At 40.0% G+C, this 22366-nt stretch overlaps 1 protein-coding gene and 1 long non-coding RNA gene across 3 annotated transcripts in view; both read left to right on the top strand.

Annotated features, from left to right (window-relative positions):
• The window catches only part of THSD4 (thrombospondin type 1 domain containing 4), a 279492-nt gene extending 266623 nt beyond the window's left edge, over positions 1–12869 (top strand). Inside the window, exons 15-18 of the mRNA XM_064668708.1 lie at positions 207–380; positions 2892–3071; positions 5884–6028; positions 6880–12869. Of these exons, the coding sequence (XP_064524778.1) occupies positions 207–380; positions 2892–3071; positions 5884–6028; positions 6880–7022 (642 nt within the window). The 3' untranslated portion in view covers positions 7023–12869. The remainder of the gene's footprint in view (positions 1–206; positions 381–2891; positions 3072–5883; positions 6029–6879) is intronic.
• Positions 12870–12949: 80 nt separating this feature from the next.
• Positions 12950–20109, top strand: LOC135420832 (uncharacterized). 2 transcript variants are annotated; one of them, XR_010433743.1, is made up of 3 exons: positions 12950–13649; positions 16420–16559; positions 19425–20109. It is a non-coding gene; the product is annotated as an uncharacterized LOC135420832 (long non-coding RNA). The 2 variants fall into 2 exon arrangements; XR_010433744.1 differs by having other exon boundaries at positions 12950–13410.
• Positions 20110–22366: the final 2257 nt, after the last annotated feature.

Raw genomic sequence — 22366 nt, forward strand, 5'->3', positions numbered from 1 at the left:
GCAGGAAGAAGGAAGGAAAAATAAGAAAGCTATTACAAAGCTGTAAAACAAGAGATGTCTTTCTTAACTAATCCTTTCATTTTTGACTGTAAAGACAGGTACTGCTTGTGCTTTCGAAAGTGTGGAACTGTGAGACGATTTCCTACAGCTGAATGACAAGTAAAAATAAGTGACTTTGCATAAACTAATTTACGTTTTGCCCGCAGTGCTCGGCAGAGTGCGGGGCCGGGATCCGCACACGCTCCGTGCTCTGCATGACCAACCACGTCAGCAGTTTGCCTCTGGAGGGCTGCGGCAACAACAGACCCTCGGAAACGACCCCCTGCAACAATGGACCCTGTGCTGGTAAAGTGGAGTGGTTTGCTGGGGGCTGGACACAGGTGAGCCAAGTGCTATATCTGACATACCTGCTGGTTTTCTGCTGGTATTTTAATTTAAAACTCGTATTTTTGTGCAATAAAGATGTGTGCCATAAGGTATTTCTACATCTCTGTGGAATATTTGGGTATTTTTTCCTGTATTTTGCTCAGTTGATGTTCGATAGTTTTCAGCACCTGCTGTTGTTTTTTTTTATTTTGATGAAAATAAGATTTTGTTCTTCTCTTCTCTGTACTTTTTTTTTTTTTTATTTTTCATCTCCTGACCCAATGTATTTATAAAATGGAAGATAACAGAATGCTGCTTAGCATATTCAGGTGAACACTAAAGCAACAGATTTGCATCTTTTAAAGTAAAGCCTTTGTGATCATGCATGCATGCAGGGAGATATATACATATATATATATGTATATGGGATTTCCAAGTAAATAAGACAAAAACTAATGGTTAACCCCAGAAGTTATCTTCAGTACTGTTATACCTCTGTTAGAACAAGCAAAAGAACCAAATTTGGTCAGTGGCCTGTATCCTGATGCTCTTTCCTCAGGGTAAATTCTTCCCTTTATCCCCACCTCAGTAGCCCTCCAGGAGCTGTCACCTTGTGCCCGGGCATTTCTGTCCCTTGCTGAGGGCTCTGGCACAGCCTGGAGAGCTTTTGAGAGTGCTGGTGCCAGCCCTGGGGGGAGCTGGGCTGCTAACTCACTGCCCTGCAGATTCTGAAACCCTTCCAGCTGATAAGGAGCTGGAAATTAAACTGGTACAGCTGAGGTGGAGATTGTAGAGCTACTGCTATGCTAATGCTTCTGAGTGTAAGTGATAATTGGTTTTATTGTATGAGAATAACAAATTCACATTTCAGAAATACTTATCTGCAGTTCTAATGGCAGATGAAATCAAGGCTTGTCACTTAGACCTCTCCAGCAGATTGAATGGGAGCTCTGGATCCATTTTTGCTGCCCCAGGAGAGGTGTTCAGTAAAGGCATCCAAACTTCCCTGGTCTTTTAGGCTGATGCACCTTCTTTCCTTGCATGAGATTGAATTGTTCAGTGCACACCAAAGGTACAGAGTCTTTGCTGTGTGTCATCTGAAAGCAGTGTCTGACAGCACCAAATCCTGGCTTCTAAATACCCAAATGAAGAGAGACAGTCAGCAGAGCAGAGCAGGAGGGAGCACTGGATGTTCAGGCTGGATGTTCACAGCCTGTCTTCTGGAGGAACCACTAAATGGAGCAGCAACAGAGATGTTTGGTGTTAAACAAAGTGCAGTTACTGTACTTCTGGATTTATTTGGCTGCATTTATCTTAAGGTTCTTTGTTCAGCTCAAGGTTTTTGTGGGAATCTGGTAAAGGGATTGTAAATTCTACCCAAAATATAAATAAAATCCCCACTGCTGGTAACATATGATTGGTTTAGGCTAGAAAAAGCCTCCTGAAAATCACTGTCCTTTATGAAACACAGAAACCTGTATGTTGTTGGAATCATCTTCTAAAAGCCTTTTTACAAGTGCCAGGAACAGTACTGGGTGTGTACCTAACCTTTAAATGGACAGTAAGAATCCAAGTGAGTCAAATTTGCTTTTCAGAACTGGAACCAACACTACATCACACAGATACTTGCAAACATGAAAATAACACCCTGGCAGATCAAGGCACTTTCTAAGAACAACACAGAATGTGGAGCTTTGTAAAGCTCCAGAACTGTGCTCTAACCTCATAACCCTCAAAAGTTCAGTGCAGTACATACAATCCTGCTTCAGCAAGAAGCAGTTCATGGAGAAAGTGAGTTATGCTTCTCTTTTGATTAGAAAAATAAATACCAGTTTCTTTTCTGTAGCTACAGGTGAAACGACACTTTCACATTTCTCCAAAAATATACTTAGAGTCCTTATTCATTAAAATAATTAGAAATATGTTTTGAGTCTGTGGTACCACATGGAATAAAAATTCACAGAAGTATCTTTTTAATTTCTATAGCCATTTTTAAGATTTAAAATGAAAAAAAAAATTAAATATGTAATACCTGACACAGTCAGTAGTCACTTGATGAATTAAATCATTACTATATCCTTCAGCTTTTTCTTGTACTGGTACTTAACTGGGACCAGTGGCTGCTTTGTTAGTACTGCATACAAATAATAATAGTAACCCAAGGTTTATCTAGGCTCCTATTCTAATTCTGAGAGAGAAAAATCTTACTGCAGGATCTTAAGGAATACTTTGCCCTTTTCCTTTCTCTTCAAGTCATGTGCCAGTGATGGAAGGAAAGATGTAGTTAAGCTCATTTTTTCTGAGAAAAAAACATATGAAAGTGAGGAAATGGATTTTGGATGTTAGTGTCTAGATAGGTGCCCAGATCTTTCTATTTGAATGTTAACTTAAAATGCAAGTGCACATGTGTGCAAGGGTGTGTGCTGTTTTATTTCAGGAACAAACATGTTACTTTGTAAGCAAGCTGAAGGACATAAGTAGAATAACAAATTCCCCCCCCCCTTGTTTTTTGTTTGCTGATACAGTGCTCTTCTGAATGTGGCAGTGGAACTCAACAGAGAGAAGTCATTTGTGTTAGGAAAACTGAAGGTAATTTTGATGTTTTGGACCCCTATGAATGTTCATATTTGGAAAAACCTCCCATCCAGCAATCCTGCTACCTCAAACCGTGTGGATCTAAGTGGTTTCATACAGAATGGAGCACAGTAAGTCTCTCATGCTTTCCTCTGTCTCTATTTTGTTTGATACAGCTTTTTCCATTAATACTGAAAGAGAGCACCATTTGCATAAAGCCACTGATCATGGCACTGACTTTATTTTGCACAGGAATGACACTAAAAAGAAAGTAAACCCTTTATCCAGTGGAGCTTAGGAAAGTTAGGAAATACCTTGACCAGAAGGAGGCACTGCATAGTTGTCTTTTCATCACTCGTCTCTTCTTCAGAGAATCTTCCTGTTTTATAAAGTTGGTTTGCCCCTTATAATGAGACAATGTGTACTGAGAAGTTCCTTTCAGATCTCTGATTTCATTAAAATTAAGGGGCATTTAATAAAGAATGAGGGATGTATTTGGTTTTTTAAGTCAGTTTTGCCATAATATTTTACTGTAAATTCTTCACTGTAATACTTAGAACTTTATTGAGAGAAAATGTAGAACTCAATGTATCTTCAGTTTCCCCTGAAAGTGGACCAGCTGCACTGACCAGTGTGCCACAAAATGCTTTGGTTTTGTCTGTCTTTCCATCATTTCCTATACCAAATTAAGCTTATTGGATTTTTACCAGAAGAAAATCAGCATTTTTCCCCTACATGAAAACGAGGAAGTTCATTGTCATCTTTGAATGAGATGACATCATATCTCATGCAGTAACTTAGACCCTTCTCTGAGCCTTAAATCAAATTCCCAATGACAGCTCTGAAATGTGGATGTAACTCAGATGCCTTTAGTTTGAGTTCCCTTGGTCGGGAACCTTTGGAAATATCTCATCCACATGACATGAGAGAGAAATTATTTTGATTTTTCTTTTTGCTCAATGCTCAATTATTTGACTGGCCTGCTGGCAGCACTAGAAAGAAGAAAAGGAGGTAGAATGTTTTTAACAAACTAAGTCAGCTGAAGGGAATCCTGTTTTTTTTCCTTAATTGCAGGTATAGGTGCTTATTTGACAGCAACATCCAAGTCAAGTTCATAGTAAAGCCATGCAGATCAAAGCAGGTTCTTTGGTGTTGCTGGAAATTCTTCGGATTGTTTATGGAACTGTTTAGATTAAATAATTTCCCCTTAGCAAACCCATTTTCAGTTGTGAACCTGTGGATGTGCAGCCACAAGAGTCAGAACCGTCTGCTTCCACAGAAGGCAGCAGAGTCCCTGTGCAAGTGAGAATATGTGCTTTCTGCAGGCACAAGGAACAAGGTGCTGACTTCCTCAGGAGCTGAGAGGTATTTAGGGATCCCTAGAGATCCCTTCCTGAGAAATGGCATCTAGAAATCCTTAAAGGTCTAAGCCTTTGTGACCATCTTCACTGTAGGAAGAAGTACATCTGCTAGCAGAGGTCTTATAAAATCACCTTGTGTTTCAGTTCCCTTTCTGAGCAAGCTGTTCTGGTTGAAGGTGTCCCTGCTCACTGCAGGGGGACTGGATGAGGTGGCCTTCAAAGCTCAAACTATTCTATGATTCTGTTCTATATTGTTACAGTTATCAACAGAATATGTGGCATTTCTTACTGTTAGACCTGAAGAGAAAGGATGAGGGGTTAGCTGGGAGCAGAAGAGCTGACCCAAAGCCCCTGTTCTAGGTTTGGGAACTGTCAGGTTCATCTCTTCAAACCTTTTGTATGACCTAAAATAAATGGCATGGCCTCTCAGTCAGGGGGATCAAATGGCTGGGTTTGTGTGCAGTCTGTTGGGTGTCTTGGTACCACTTTAAGAGCTCTACAAACCTGAACTGAAGCTCTTATTGCTGCCTGTGGAATAATTACAGTATTCTATATAGGCAAGTAACAAGAGTAATGCTGGAAAAAAAGGTGTTCTATTAGTGCCCCAGAGCTGCCCTTTCAAAAGGTGGTATTAAAAGATGAAAGAGCAGTCTAAGAATATAATACTGAGAATACTTTGGTCAGTTTGTTACAGTGTCTGATTTTATGATCATGATAAGTTGTTTCTGCAGCATTAGGAAATGAAATAATTATGCCAAAAAAGTCAGAAAGAAGACATTCTTACTAGTTCAGGGCTGTTAAGGTTTTAATCATTATAAATTACCCAGATGTAATTAAGTTTGTGAGCATTAGGTCAAACTGGACAGTGAACCAAATCTCAAAGACCTCACTCAGGCGAAATTCTTGAGGTCAACAGGGAATTTGCTTCAATATGGGCAGAAATGTGTAATAATTGGCTTTAAAAATACCATGGCAAGCAAGTACAAAAATCTCTGGCTTCATAACAGACTTCGGACATCAAAAGAAAGTATTTCTGTGCTCCTTCAAAGAAACCTATAATGCTTAGTAAAATTATGTTGCAGGAGGTGAAAAATACTTGAGTGCCAGAAAAAAAGGCAATTAAAATTATTCCTGCTTGAGTATTATTAAATGGCAAAAGGGCAGTGGAGGGCAGTGCAGTCAAGTAGTAAAGTTCAGTGCAGGGAGTTCTTAAAGTAGGAAATGTGGAAAGAGTAGATTTGGGAGATATGTATAAATGAGCAGAGAAGGAGAAGGCTAATTAAAGAAGCAAGAAGCTAACTAATAAATTCAGAAAGGGAACTGTCCTGGCTTGCTGTCAGTTGCAGTGTCACCACGTTTACTTGTCCAGTTGTTCCTCCTGTGTTCAAAACCGTTTTGGAATCTTTAACAAAATTGCACCTGTATATTATGGGCTGCAGAGATGGAAAATCACAAACTGTAGTGGTGAAGTTGATAAAAGGCTCCAGTGATTCCTGGGTCTGGCTTCAAAGTTCCCTTTTCTTTTCTTTCTGTATTTACACATCTCATATTGTCTTCATGAACTTCAGCTTACTTGTTTCAGTGTTCCAAGTCCTGTGAAGGAGGATTTCGGGTGCGGGAGGTGCGGTGTCTGTCCGATGACATGGCAGCCAGTTCTCAGTGTGACCCACAGCTGAAACCCGAAGAGAAAGAGCCCTGCAACACACAGGATTGTGTCCCTGAAATAGGTAAGGAAGAGGCAGCTTCTGCTTTGACTATGGATCTCCATCTAGTGGAGAAAATATTTAGTAGTCTTGAAGAGTGTATTTTAACAGTGTGTTTTCTTTATTGAGTACAGAGTTTTATTTTTACACAAAATACAGCTCTTTTCTGTGCTGTAAAAGTAGGTTTTCGTTTCTGATTTAAAATGTTTTCCTAGTAACGTGTAAGAAACTGGCTTACTTTTGAAGTTGCTGAGAATGTGAGAGATCTGCTTCTGTGAAAATGCTACATACAGGGTGTTCTTCTGCTGTCTCCTTGCATTCTTCAAGGTTTCTCTTGGCAGAGTCTTTAAAACAAAAAGAGGATCATGTATGATATCATCATGTATTTGGTAACAAGTTCTGTAAGAACCAACGACATTAAGACATTAAGTGCAATTAAGCAGTTTTCTTTTATATATATATATATTAAATATACACATACAGACAATTTGGTTTTGGAATTAGTCATTCAGCTCCTACAGATTTGATTTTAATAGCAATGAGAATGGCAAAGGAAAGGAAGATACGTAATTTAGAAACAGTTTTAATGTTCTACGACAAGTTTCAGTTGAGAATTATACTTTAAGATAACTACATAAAAAAAATAGGGGAACTGGGTATGGGTACATTTCTTCCATGGTTTATTTATTTTTCTATTATAATGTATAAAATCTTGAATAATCTGACTTATTTGCATAGGTAGCTTATTTTGACCCGAGAACGAATGTTTAAATACAGATCCAAGGGATTTTACATGGTAAAAAAAAAGGAGATTGGTTATTTGCTGCTCCGTTACTTCTTTCTTCAGTTCCTTGTCTCTCCTTTTTCCTCCACAGATGAGAACTGCAAAGATAAATACTACAACTGCAATGTGGTGGTTCAGGCCAGGCTCTGTGTCTACACCTACTACAAGACAGCCTGCTGTGCATCCTGTACCCGGGTGGCAAACAGACAGTCGGGGTTCCTGGGCCGCAGATAACAAACACTCTGCTCGAAGCAGCCGTGTGGGGCTGCACGTGGAGCCTGAACAGTGTTACTGCTTTGACTGCAGCAGTCTTAGCTTCTTAGAGAGGGGGGGTTGTATTGCTGAGGGCATCGAGACTATGGTTAAATCTCACACCCTTTCAGTTATTGTGCAGTTATCTCTTTTGTTTGTTGTAAAACCGTGATCTTTTTCAAGCATTAGTTGCTAATGATACTGTTATTTGCACCTGCTCATCAGATAATTATTTAAGGAACATACCAGCCTTAATATTGTGAAATGAATGAAAACTGAATCAATTGCAGCAATTACTGGAGATAGTTGATCAGTAGGGATGCAGCTGCTGCATTATTTTCTGAGTGCTTACTTTTACTTGGTATTTTGGACTGCCTTAAATTAGATGACTAAATCAATGAAACATGCACATGAGAAAAATTATTTCCCAAAGAACCAGACCCTTGAAGACCCATTTGTCAGCAGTTTCTTAGCACTCTACATTATGTTTTTAATTACTTCAGTCCATTCATAATTAGAGTCACTGTTAAGCTCTCTCAGTTGTACTTTTAACTAATGTCCTGTCCTCAGGCAGTAAATATATACAGACTTGACTGCCAAAAAGTGCCTTTATATTTAATTCATAAACTCTTGAAGATACACTTTTCTAAGTTTGTATGGATTTTAAAATAATTACCTACCAGAGTGACACTAATGTCTAGCCCTTCAAGTCTTTAACAGCTCCATCTGTCAGTGAGACACACTCAGCAGAGAGGTGAAGAGCCTTTGCTGATGGAATAAGTGATTGTTTCCCTGGGCGAGGTCTCTTTCCTGTAGGACAGTTACTTCAGTGAACTGGGATCTTGCCTGATCCTTTGTCTCTGCACTATTGCTTAACAACTACCATACCAAAGTACTTTGTCCAGACCTAGTCTGGATGTGTCACCAGTTTCTGAAACCACCACCAAAGGATGCAGGCCTGTGTGCTTTGTAGTCGTGCGTTACTCGTGGTGTCAGGCAGCAGTGTGAGTGTGGTACCTGAGTATCTGTCAAGAGATCTTGGCTATTGACATTCTTCAGGTTTTGATCGGTTGTTACAACATATTTACCTTTTTTCACTTAATGCTTCATCACACAGATCTATTTATACCACTCCTTTTCTGTTACTCAAGAATGGCTGCAGACTAAGAGCTGAATTTAAGTGGTGATTTTTCATTTCTGCAATTACTGTACTCAGCCTTGGGACTTGCTAAAAGCAAATAGGGTGTGCTGTGCAGGGCAGAGCAGTTTTTGCATTATCTGCATGTTCTCTAGCCTTTGCTTGAGAGGTCTTTCAAATGTGTAAATAAGGCTGAAGGAAAAAAATGAACACCACTGCTTATTCAGCTGTTTATTACAGCATATTTTTTGTAAATTAGTGATGCTCAACTATGCATCTCTTTCTAAGGTGCCTGACGTCTGAGTTGAAAAACAGCTGTGACAATCATGTTCAGTCACTCCCAGAGATGTGATATAACAGTGGTTAAGGTGTCCTGCTGCTGATGCAGACCCATGTTTGAGCCTCACTGGGTGTTCTTTTCTTCTTACTGCTTTGGTGGAGAGGACGTGGAAAGGGAATGGAGCTCTGGGAGGCAAAGGTTGCTGGGTGTGGTCATGTCAGGGTTTGTGCTGGAAGCCACAGGAAGGTGGAATTCCTGTAGTCTAAAAGCTGCCTTGAATTGAGACAAACCTTTGAATTTTTTGATTCAGTCACTTGTGGAAAATATATTTTAGACATGATGAACTACCACTGTTTGGCTAAAGGAAATTAAAGGAAAAAGTGTTTCCCCTAGAATTTGAAGTTAGTCTTTGTGACTATAAACCAATCATGTCCTTGGCTGTTTCTGTACACCTCAGCTTGGGCTTTTTTACTGTAAATAATTTATATAAAATTGTTAGAAACAGAAATGCTAATTAGAAAACTTCTGAGTTCATGAATCTTTTACAGTCCTGTTCCCTTGTATTATGAAGATTTATCCATGAAGATAAGTTATAGATTTGTGATGATATTATATTCCTTAGATTCTCGACCAAAGAATGTTATGGAGACAGTGCAGTGTAAACAACTCTGGAATGCAGTATTTCTAAATACAGATTTTCATCTGTGTATCTCATTGCAGCAAATTTTGACATACATTGTATAATTTTTGTTGTTATCTCTTTTGTCCCAAGGAAGTGTATCCTGTCAGCTTGAGGGAAATACCTGTTCCATAAAAAGGCTTCCTGAAAACCCCAAGGCAGAGGAGATGCAGAGAGCTAATCAGGTTTGCAGTCAGTCCATGGAAAATTATCTTACACATGCTTCTGGCTGTCTGTGACTCAGCACACAGACATGAGATCCTCCTATTTTATAAGATATGTTATTTTGCGCTGGCCGTGAGGTTATTTGACAAAGATGATCATCTTGTAGGCTCTGTTAAGCTGCCACTAAAGTAAACAGAGTTCTTGGCAGCTAAATATCAAAGAATATATACTTACACATAGCAGTGTAGCCCTGTAACACACCTAATATGTATGGCTTCGTGAATTAAATGCAGTGAGCTATGATTATACAAATTGTACATTTTTTGTTTTTTTAAGTAAAGAGAGTGTTTTCAGATGTATCAGATATAACAAAAAATACCATTTCACCTAATTAAACATCTAATGGTAAGAAAACTGCCAGAATGCTGCTGAACTTAATCATTTATCATCTCATGTGTCAGCATTATCAAAATAGTTGTTCCTGCAAAATGAACTAATAAGCCCTTTTTATCAGCACTTTGATGTACTAATATTGGCTGCACAGAGTAAGTGCTGGGCTAAGATTCCACCATCTTGCAAAGCACACTTTGGAATTGTGCCTGTAGCAAGTGTTTGTTTTAATGGAGCAGTGCCATTAGGCACTTAGGGTGATGCCTGCAGAAGGACCTGATTTTACTTTTGCTCTAAGTCAAAGGTGGCTTTAATGAATGTAGTAGACTTAGAGCAGATATAAACCCAATAGAAGTAAGAAATAATGCAGACTTCTGATTTTAAATGCTTCAGTTTCTTTTTCTGACATTTTAACATCAGTCAAAATCTTGCAGAATGGTGTAAAAAAATATGCTTCCTTGCCTTGAAGCTTTTCACCTTACACAATGAAGTGAGTTAGATGGCTTATTTAAAGAGTCTAAGCAGTCCAGCTGCTTACAGCTTTCATGGTTTACAGATGTGCAGCTGGCCAAAATCAGCCCCATCCAGAGCAGGCTGTGTGTCTCCAAGCACTTTCCCTTTGGAACTGAGGGTTCCTGGTGCAGTTGTTTGTCAGGTTATCCAGGGCCCATCAGGGTTTGCCAGCTCCTGTGCAATGTCACCTTCAAGCATATGTAGGTAGAATTCCTTGTGTACTGCAGTTACATGCCAAGTTTGAGAGCACTGAATTCATGGAGTTCTCCCCTCCTCTCCCAGAAGATGGTGTGGAAGCATGAGGGTTGCTCCTGTGGGAATGGCCAGCAATGAGACAGAGTTAGTGTTTGCTTTGATGACTCTGACCTTCGGTCCCCAGGGCTCTGAATCAGGGAAGGGCTTGTTGGGAGGCAGTGAAGGGCTGGGGAGTGCAGTGCAGGAGACATGGGGGATCCTGCAGGCCTGCCAGTCTTGAAGGCCAACTGTAATGTATGGCCATGGGCTTGATGCAGGGCTGCTTCAGCATCCCTGCACAGGGAACTGGCTTCTTTTTCATTACACTCATAATCTTTTTCCTTTTTTTTCCCCAGTATTTCAGCAAAAGGAGGACTTTCTGTATGAATTAAGCAGTGTTTACCATTAATGTTATTGGTTAGATCCCGGTTTTATGGCAATATGGTGCAGTTATATATCAGTCATATATATATATGTGTGTCATTATAGCCCAGACTCAAAGGAGTACATTAAACTACTTGAACAGAAGACCACATGGGGCAGCAGCTTTTCGAGGACCTTGCTACTTCCTTTGCTTGTGTCTGAGTCCTAGAGAGTGCCAGTCACCACTGAGGGAGGAAGAAGGTAGGGGCTCAAACATCTTATGGCTGGTATAGGAGAGGTTATGCCTTCCTGAAGGAAACACTTTGTTTTCTCTCTTTATAATCTATACAACTGTAAGTAGTAAAATATACTTTAAAGAGCTTTGCTTTTCCCCATTCTCATCCTGACCTGTCTCCCTTTTACACCCAGACCCCCAACTCTTCTCCTCTTCCTCTCATCTCACTTTCATCCCTTTGTCCTCTGGGTTACAGTATTAAATTTTGCCAGAATTACTGAAAGCCCTGAACTGGCCTTGTGGTTTGTAAGAATCAGTGTTAGAAATTAGCCCAGCTGTTAAGAGAGCTATATTCCTGGCAGCCCAGGGATTCTTGTGTCTGTGTGTATCCATGTTGGCTAGTTTTTAATGCACAGTAGTAAAGTACATACTGAATTAACCCCCGTGCAATGAACCTGTGACTGCACAGCTATTGAAGTATGCAGTGGCCATTTATTCTCATAAGTAACATTTATCACATAAAAGAAAGGATTATCCTTGTCACAAAGGAAAAGCTGTGTGTTTACTTGGTTTTCTTGAGACTTAGTGGTTTTGACTTCTTCAGAGCTGTTCTGTGTGTTGGGCAGATAATTTATGTGCACGCCTGTAACTTGAACACAAAACATGACATTTTGAACATGAATATAAACTTCCTTATGTCTAAACTTACAGAATGTTTGGGGGAGATAAATTAGGCATTGCTTAGAAAATGGAGTAAAATAATTATTTCCACACCAGAAATGAAAAATCATCCACTAAGCATCTTCAATATATTTTAAATTAAACTTCTGATCATTATAATATCTCAGTAGCATGGGCAAAATTCAGACCTGGTGAAAGGGAGAAAATTCCATGTAAGAGAACTCACAGCAGACCTGAACTCAACTCTTTGCTTCTCAGCTTTAAACAGCCAGAAGTTCTTAAGAATGAGAGCTCCCAATTTTCTATATCCCCATGTACTATAAGGGGATACAGATAACTACCACCATCCCTGCAGAGGAGGGAAGCTTAATTGTGATAAATCATTGACCTTCCAGCAACAGTCATTGCTGCTTGCCCTGACCTGTTTTTCTATGCTCCCTTTGAGTCTCTTGAGTCCAGTGGCCTTGGCAGGGGTTGGGTACATACAAGTTGTGAAGTCCCATAGTAGTCACTCAGGATCTACATAGAAGATCAGGAAGGACGGGAGACAAAAGAAACCCTAACTTTTTTTTATATGTATAAAATTGTCTACTTGACCCTCATAATTGATTTTGGGCAGAAGGATATACTTTATTATAACTTATTTTGTTGTTATTTGTAAATACAAGATGTCTATGGGAAATATGTAATTCTGAGCTGTGTCTATGGAACAAGCCACTGCGCCAAAATATTTCAAATATTTAGAATAGGCAGATTTTTTTATTAAAAGGGACCTAATATGTATTTATTTACATATACCATTCAAATTTTGTCCAGCTTTTTCATTATACTAACCCAGCTTTTTAGGGAATTTTATAGCACAGGTATTACATATATATTTTTTGTATATATGTCATACTGTAAATCCATAATACAATTTTCTAAACTTTCTGATTAGCCAGTTCCTTGAGTGAATTAAAGGGGAGAGTATAGGCAAATTGCTTTCTGACTCGTTCAGGAATATGTATCTGTGGCAATGTACCTGAACCAGAACTGTACAGTATCCTTTTCATATTGTATACTTTTTCTCTTTGATGAAAAAATGTTAACTATTTTTGTTTATGACTAATTTATTTTTTATTATTGTGAAAAATAAAGTAACTCAAGATGAATTTATGTGACGTTTTATTTCTCATCTGGTTGATCTGTACTTGAGTTTCTTGGGAATTAAGTGCGAGCATCAACAAGGAAATCCTTACACAAATTTAGGAGTGAGCACAATATAACCAAGTTGCAGAAAGTTGTATAACCTGTGTGAGAGCCCTTGAGAAGTGACAGCAACACCCTGACTGCCCCAAGATGTGTGAGTATTGCACAAGTGAGAGCCATGTCCTGGATGTTGCGGGAATGCGCCCATCCGAGCTGGATCTTCTGCTGGAGCTGATGAAGGGTCACACCGGTTCCTCTCTGCTCTGACACAACCAGAGCAGCCCTACAGACAGTTCTTTGCAGATTTCATTGTAATTTCACTGTAAATAAGTGAAGTCCTAGAAGCACGGAATTGTTAAGGTTTGAAAAGACCTCTGAGATCATCAAGTACCAACCTTTGACCAAACACCACCACCTTTGAGCAAAACCAGACCACGGCATCAAGCACCACATCCAGTCCTCGAAGTCCTGAGGGAGAAAACCCACACCAGAACCTTTCTGGAGGTGACCTGATGTTATCTGACCCTCCATCTTTGCTGTTGGGAGCAGTTCTGCCCAGTTCATCAGAAGCGGCAGTTCCAGGTGTTCTCAATTCACGCTGACGGGGCACTGTGAGGGGTTATGCACAGGCACTGCCTGAGGCACGGCGCCTTCCTGCCCACCGGGCGTGAGGGAACCCAGGCATTGAGGGGAGACCCGCCTGGGCCTGAGGGGACTGGCAGGGCATGAGGAGACCAATCCAGGTGGTGAAGGGACCAGCTTGGGCATGAGGGGTCTGGCCAAGGTGTGAGGGGACTGGCCAAGGTGTGAGGGGATCAGTCCAGGTGCTGAGGGGACTCGCCAAGGTGTGAGGGGATCAGTCCAGGTGCTGAGGGGACCGGCCCAGGCGTAAGGGGACAAGCCTGGGCATGAGGGGACCAGCCTGGGCGTGAGGGGACCGGCTAGGGTGTGAGGGGACCAGCCTGGGTGCTGAGGGGACTGACCAGGGCATGAGGGGACTGGCCAGGGTGTGAGGGGTCTGGCCAGGGCATGAGGGGACCAGCCTGGGCGTGAGGGGACCGGCCCAGGTGCTGAGGGGACCGGCCTGCCTGCACCTTGCACAGCGTGGGTGGGCTGGGGCAGAGCGTGGGTCGTGGTGCTAAGGAAAGTAAGATCTAAGTAAAGTCGTATTTAGACCATTAATGCTATTTCAACTGTCGTGAGAAAAACAGGTCATTTAACTCCAGTGGTTCTAAAAAGAAAGGATTTTTTTTCCTTAGCAGTGATGGGATGGTGGTAGTATTTCTCACCAAAATCAAATTACTGTTCAATAGAGCTTTTCCTCTCAGGGTTTTTTCCATATGTAACTTATGAAACAGGGTGGGAAATGCTGTACTATAACCTTTGTTATTGTTACTCATCTACTTTGCTAGAAATCTGTGTGTATTTTAGGTATGTATGGGTTTCTAAAAACTTAATTAAGGATATGGAACAACTGTAAATTAAAACAGATATGCAGTGAGTAGAGATGAATTGTCATCTGTGCTTCCAGTCAGTGGCTTCCTCTGCAGAATGTGCACCAAGAGGTGCTTTTGATGGTCTTCGGAAAGCTGAAGGGAAGTTCTCCATAGTTTCTTTCTCTGAACTATGAAGGCTGTTGATACTGAACATTGTGTTGTTGTGTTGTCTTCAGCCATGTGACTTCCACAGCTGAAATGCCTGAGAGGATTTTAACTGCAATCTTGGGATCCAAAGCAGAGAGTTTAGTGTAGAGATGAAGCAATTACTGAGTGGAGGAGATGAAATAAATGCATATAAATGTCTGCACCACTGCAGGTACTGTAAATAATTTCTGTTGAATTTCCTTTGTTGCACTGGGGTGTCATATTTTGTTTGTTCTCTGTTGCTCATTTTTGGTTGGGATATATTGAAATAAAAGGCAATATTTGAAGAAGAAAAACTCCAACTTTCAGAAGAGGTACAATCCAGTAGGATACATCAGGAAGCAAAAGTAAATTTGCTCTAATATTAAAATAACTTCTTCATTCCTCCTTATTCATTGTGTAATTTTGAGGAAGGCATAGGAAAGTAAATATTTAAAGTGCACATAATATGAAATGAACATAATGCACCTGTACTGAAATTGGAATTATTTGGACATATGCATGCAGATGAATCAGTAATGATGAAGAAAAATGCATTGAGTGCTTTTGATTTAATTGGTGTCCAGCAACTGTAAAACCATTAGTCAGTTTGTGCCTGACCAACTGTGTTGTGGTTTAACCCTGGCTGGAAACTGAGCCCTGCCCAGCCACTCACAGCCTGCCAGTGGGATGGGGGAGAGAGTCAGAGGAGTAAAAGTGAGAAAACCCATGGATTGAGATAAAGATAGGTTCATAAGTCAATCAAAATCCATGTGTGCAAGTAAAGCAAAACAAGGAATTCATTCACCACTTCCCACAGACAAGGCAGGCAGGTGTTCAGCCATCCCCAGGGGTGACCCAGCAGCGTCCCCTCCCAGTTTCTTTTACCCCCCACCTCCTCACTGGGGGGTGCTGTGAGGGGCAGAAAAGGCCTTGACTCTGTGTAAGCACTGCTCAGCAGTGATGGAAACATCCCTGTGTCATCAATGCACAACATATTCCCATCCCAGCTACCACTGAGGAAATCACCCCGAGCCCAGCCCAGCCCAGCACAAACTGCTGTTTGCAACATAGGCAACCTTTCTCCACTGTGGCAGGTAAGATGCAACCTGAAAATTCTATCAAGGAACTGTAGCTTTGCAAATTCTTTTGGTAAGTAAATGTAAGTATTGTATTTTCCAAGTGTTCCAATTTGGTTTTATTGCTATATATGTTTTAAAAAAAAAATCCTCCCCATCCTTAGTGAATGATCCTGTGCAATTGTGTGGATGGATTATAACTACCAGTTACAATAGTTCCAGTTCCCAAATCTTAAGTCAGATGACTGAAATGGCAGTGGATAGCACTGTTATATTAATCCAGTGGAAGTTAAATCCTTTTGGAATTGGGAACTGTCTGCATCAGGTAATTAGTTTTGCTTGGTGTTAGGATGCGTTACCAATAGTCAGCTGTGTGAGGAGGAGGTGGCAGCTCTTGTCTGTATTGCCCAGGCTCTGACAATGGTGACACATGCAGACAGGCCCTGCTTCCCAGTCCAAGTCACCAGCTGGCTTTTGTGCTGTCACCTGTCCCTGTGGTGTGAGGCTGAAGGAAAGCATAAGATTTGCCAAGGAGAAACAACCAATTCGGAATTGTGGTGTTGTTGAGTTTTGGGAAAGTGTCCTTCCTTACTCTGGAAAACAGAACCAAGGGTCTGATGGTTGGAGAGTAAACCACAAAATTCCACTGAAACTAAGGGAGCTACACCAGACTGCAAAACCAGGCAATCTCTGGTAAAAATAACTTTTCCATTATATGAATGGATCTATTTTTACCTGCAAGAGAATATAAAAACTGAATTAAAAGTGTGTTGCCCTGGGAAATACACTAAATTGTGTTTTCTCTCCCTTAGAACATGACTAGCTGTTCTCCAGCTTTGCATAGGCCTTGGAAAGGAAGGGAGCTTCTGACTTCAGAGCAAAATAGGAAGAAACATGCCAGTGGAAGGAAATGTTACTGGAGCTGAAGGTGCTGCTTTGGGGCAGCTCTGAGGTATCCTCTGTTGTTTTTAATTCAGGATTGCTCACTTTATTGTATCTCCAGAACTTTAAAGTTTTGTAAGGTCCAGACTTCTCCACTGCTCTTGCAGCTCTTTGCCTACAGTTTGTGACATAATTGCTGCTGCTGGTCTCAGCAACCCGCTGAAATTGCTGCTGCTGGTTCTAATTCCCAGTCAGGTGGTGTGAGACTGCAGAAGGTACTCCAAACAGGGCAGGAGGCCTACTTAGTTAAAATAAAATAACATAAAAGAGGCAGCACGTTACTATTTCTCCAAGAAGCATTTAATGTGCTCCTCCTACTAATGTGCTAATTGATTTTTGCAACATCAACACACACTGTATTTCCAGCACTAGGATGTTCTCTTTGAACCAGACTTCCTGCTGCCTTGAAAAATCTCTTGGCTTTTTTATTTGTTTTGTGGAAAAGATGCTTCCTGGTTTTTTACAGTTAAGGGCTAACTTTCCTTGGAAATGGTTACTATTGCCCTAGAGAGTATGTGATGGATGCAGAATGAAGAAGTAGCTGGAATGTGACTTGCTCAAAAAGACTGTCATAAATTCCCTAGGTCAGGATGGGCTTTCAAATAGGAATGAATGTTGTCTGGCTGCCACAGAATGATGGGAAATGAGAATTTGTAAATCTAGTCCAGCTTAATTACAAGGCAGCACCTGTATGAAAAATTATTTTTGCTTGTAACTGAACCACCTTACTCAGCACTGAATTTTGGCTAAGACTGGAGGATAAAATGTGGTCCCACTTCCTAATTTCATCCTAGAGATTGTCAAGTGGTGCCCTCAGCCATATAAACACATGAGTATCCAGTTGGACTTTTGGGATATATTTTGACTCAAAAATGTGAAGAATTGGGAGCCTACAGCAGCAGTAAACCCTTCTAACCTTTATACCATTTTAACAAAGAAGTAGTGAAGGAGAGAACAAGGTAAAATATGTGCAAATGTTCTACCAACTTTTTTTATAGTTGTTAGCGGATAACCTTGGGCAAAGGTGTTTATTTGAAAGGTTGCTCCCAAAAAAAAAGGAGAGAGAAACTCTGTGCATACTTCACATTCTAACATTTAGAACACATTTTTAATCATGTTCTTGCTGTAGAAATTTGACACATAATTCTTTTAAAATATTTAAAACATCTCCAGTGCATTAGCTACTATTTTTCTCTAAAACATCATGTTTTTTACACTAAACAGTAATAATGGGCTACCCCTCCACCCCCAATTTTTGTGGTTTTTTTTTTTTACATTGGGGATAGTCTTCCTTAGCATAAAAAACAATGCCTGACTTACCCTGTCTTTTCATGATGTAAACTGGTAAATTATGCTGTTGTAGCAGGTCAATAAGTACAACCTGTGGGACTTGGATGCAGAGCACAAAATACTTCTGATGTTATTAGTATAAATAAAGAATGAGTGGAACAGATAATATGGGTGTGAAAGGCATGCAGACAATGGATCAGCTTAACTTGTTAATTCTTGCTGATGTGTGGTTATATGAAGACATGTTCTGTCTCCATGTTTTAGGCAAGCACTTTAAGGGCAAGATTAGAGAGCCAGATTGTGAACTGCAACTGTAATCTGAAATCAATAAAATGAAATAAAATAGAGAAAGGTTAAATTATAAAATACTGCATTTGGAATGCAAAATTAAATGATCAAATGCAATCTGGAGAATAATTGCATTACAGAAAAAATCAAACCCAATGATTAATTATAGGTAACACTTCAGCAGTGATTTTTTTCCTGCCTTTCTTCATGCAAGAGCAGTGATTTCTCTCTCAGTAGCACTGACAAGCTCTACACTTAAATCATGTGTTGCATGGAAAGTATTGTTGGGGATTTGAAAGGAGACTGGAAAAGGGAAGTGAAAATAAATATATTTGCCTCTATACACTATGAGCAATTTTTAAATTACTTATGTTTGTTTGTTCTAGAAGATGAAGCCTGGACATGGATTTAACAGTCCACAGCGTGTTAGGGTTTTGGATTTAATTATTTGGTCATTAGGAGGCTAGTGATCAATAAGAGTCTTGCAAGGATAAGGGGGGAAAAAGCAATTCAATTTTCAAGAAGAAAGATGGCATTTACCATGTGTAAATAACAGCATTATTTTCTGACCAGGGGGGATATGGTGGAGTTGATGTAGGATAAGGATAGTTTGGACAGACATCTATTTTTGAATCTTGCTTCAGGACAGGAAGATGGACTAAGCAGTCCTGTGAAACATCTTCTGTTCCTGAAAGTGCAGTACAGCAACAATGATAAGAATAATAAAGTCATTCTGTTTGTCTTGGGCATCCTGTATCGTGTAAATAGGGAATAAGCTGTGCTTAATTTTGGGAAAGAGGCATATTCCAAGTGGGGGAGATGCTGTCAGAAAAGACTATTGTCAGAAAAGACACTGGCAGGAGTGGGTAAGTAGATTAAATTTGTATACAACCTCCTCCTTGCTGAGACCATCCAGTGAGCTCTGAATTGAGCATTTATTTCTTGCTACATTTCAATAGTTTGATTGTCATTCAGCTAGATTCATAACCCACATCAAGGATATGTTTTTGTCTGGTTGGGGTTTTTGTTTGTGGATTTTTTAAAAAGAATATGTATTTTAAAATATGCCCTCGTAGGAAGTGCATTCTTTTATGCATTCCCTAGTTAGGAAAAGTCAATCCTCCAGTTCTATATTTTCTGGAGATCTCTATTCCTTCTTAGGTGTAAGCCCTTGCCATGCTAGAGTTGAACTTGGATGAAACAGGCTGAAGTTTCCTTTGGGTGAATTCATTATTCTGTAATCTTGCTTGCATTCCTGATTCCCAATTCCTTGCATGCCTTTTTCTATCCTTTGCAGGCTGAGTTTTCAGTCCATAGACACTTCTTCTTGAACAGCAAGAGAAACATAATTCAAAGCTATTCCACTTGAATAATATGCCTTCACAAACTCCTGGGATTTGCCTTTCAGTGTGAATTTCTACAGTGCTTATGTGAAGATACAGATTTCTTTTGTGTTGTAAGATTTCTGCAGTATCTGAACCTTGAACATTTTAACATAGTCCTATGATCCCCAGCTTGTCACTTTTCCTGGAATTGCTGCAATAATGTTGAAATAGAACAATAAATCCACTGTGATGATGAATGTTTTGAGCAAAAAGGCTGCAGCACTTTGTCCACATAACCAAGGATTGATCAGACCAAGAGTGCTGTAAAACTCAGCCACCACTTCTGCCATTCCTTTTCTGCTGCTGAAAACTGGTGATTCTTCTTTTAGAAGTGCAGAGGGAAGGACTCTCTTCCCCTCCCTCTGCTTCCAGATGAAAAGTTGTAGTTTCTCCCCACTAACACAATACCAGTACATTTGCCATCTTTTCAGTCCTGTGTTGGGAATTCATTGTACAGTGTGGGTCTTCTTGGATTAATTGATAATAATGCCAGCATAGCTGCATGTGCTACAGCATTTACGTCTTTCTTTTTATCACTCACAGTAAGAATGTAAGAAAATACTTGGAAGTACTTATCAGCCAGTTTGCTTCTTTCAGTTTGGCTCTACAGCTTCTTAGTATTCTGCAGGAGATGCAAAGTCACTTTTTCCTAAAGGAGAACAGTTTTATTTTTTCAGTTTAAGCTTATTAATACTTATTAGAAACTAAAATCTGTCTAAAAATTACTTAAAGAATCTTGGTAAGTGTTGTCAGTATTTTCATCTGGGTAAATTTAGTATCGTGGGACCTTGTATTTAAACACATGTATTGCAGTTACATACCCACCTTTTGTGGCTCAGTGTGCTTTAATAATCTGCACAGTTAACATTTGAATATGCTGTGAGCTGAGTACATCCCAAGCTCTGCCTGCTCTCTGGGTGCAACCCTTTCTTTTTCTGCAGTTATCACCAACAACCAAAAAGTTGGATAGGAATTTAATCCTAAAGCTTAGAATGCCATTAAGAAAAACAATCTTTTCCACAACTGGAATTATGATTATTACACAGCAGGAGGAATGGAAGTTGTGTTTCTAGCTAGGAATTATGTTTCCTCTGCAACTTTCTATTTCAGATTTCTCTTGGCATGTATTTTGTAGCTTTCCAGTTAGAAAATATTGGCTGCAATTGAGACTGAAGGTGCCTCACTACAGAGTCAGTCAAATGACAGTCAAATGACTACAGCTGATATCAGTGTGAGCACTACATTGGGGGTTGTTTTGCTGTGCTTTTTTGTAACTCTCTTCTTTGTTTTATTTTTCAAGAGAAGTTCAATATTTATCTGTGCTGGAGAAGTAGCGTGAGTTCTCACTGTACGGTGCCTTTCATTTTTAGAACATTGCACTGCACTTTCTGAAAAGTGGAAGCAGAAAAGCTTTAACAGCACCTTGCCCATTTCATACTGAACAGATTTCCCAGGGAGTTCTATTGAACTAGTGAAGAGCCCAGTAACAGAGTTGTCAAAAGGTTGTGTGGGTACTGAGTCTCCCAAGAACACTCTCTTTGCCACTAATCCAGATCATTTTTGCCACAGGAAGGTCCTAATCAGAGTTATGGATCGGGCAGCTGATTTCTATTTTCTCCCAGTGTAGTAATAATGTAGAGAACATAACCCTTTTCTTCTTCATACAAATCTAAAGTCTAGAATGTTTGCCCAGTGTGCATAAATTGATTAATCTGAGTTAGATTTGTAGCACTGCAATATCACCACCACCCCCAAAGAAGAAATCTCGAAGGTGCTCTTCCATTCCTGAGGTTTCCATAGGAATATTTAGCTGTTCTGTCTCTCACTGAACCTGCCTCCCAGCTATTGTGTTACAAGTGGTGAGAATGTTGCTTGAAAACTAAATGAAAAAGTAATCTTTGAAGCAGTTCAGGGACAAGAACTTGCTGTGTTATACATTGTTTCATGAGAGCTTAACTCAGTTTCCAGGCTAGAAAACCCAGCCCTGTGTCCTGCAGGCACAGACACGGGGGAAGCCTCTGAAGAAGACTGAAGGGCTGGGCCTTTGCATGCAAGTGTCTTTCCCCACAGCAAATGAGCCAAAGAGCAACTTCTATAAATACCACATTTTCCAACTGCAGAGGTTTCTCGTCCTGTCCCGTGGATTCCTTGCCAAGCGTTTTCCCAGTCCTGAAATAGAGCTGGTTCTGGAGCCAACACGCACTTAAACAGCCCTTTGAGAGCTGCATTACATTTTTGTTGGCTTTAGTTTGAACTCTTAAACTGTTGGATTATTTTAGGAACATTTGTGGAGAAACATTGCCTCTTGGTGTCGCTTGCTCTTTTCCAGTGTTAGAACAACGTAGTAAAACAAGGCTGTGGCTGATATCTGGTGTCATATTTATACCAAGAGTATTGCATTGCTATGCAGCACTTCTTTAAACAGTGACTTTTTTACCTTGGAGCACAAAGGACAATGGCTCAACAAAACTCTTTGAAAAAAGGGGATATACATTTATTTGCAGATTTCCCAAAGCAAGTCTTGTTGCTTCTGGTGTCTGAAGAAACTGTACTGAGAAAATGCTAATTTCTCTTTCTGTCAGATGGTGTTGAAACTGAAGTATAGTTAATGGTCATAAATCAGAAGCAGGCAAAGTTCTATTTAAAGGTTTATCTTTAACAGAACAACTGTGCTTTGACAGTTTTCAAGTATTAAGTAGTAGAAATATTTATTTAAAGGGATTAAAAGATACATCTGGTTTATCACAAATCAAGTTTAATCAAGTACTTGATCCTGGCAAATATGTCAGTGTTGCAGCATCTTTGCACTTTTGGAGAATAGAAATGCAAGCTGGGGTGTTTCAATGTTCCCTTT

Source organism: Pseudopipra pipra, chromosome 12 (genome assembly GCF_036250125.1).
Source record: "Pseudopipra pipra isolate bDixPip1 chromosome 12, bDixPip1.hap1, whole genome shotgun sequence".
Taxonomy (NCBI): Eukaryota; Metazoa; Chordata; class Aves; order Passeriformes; family Pipridae; genus Pseudopipra; species Pseudopipra pipra.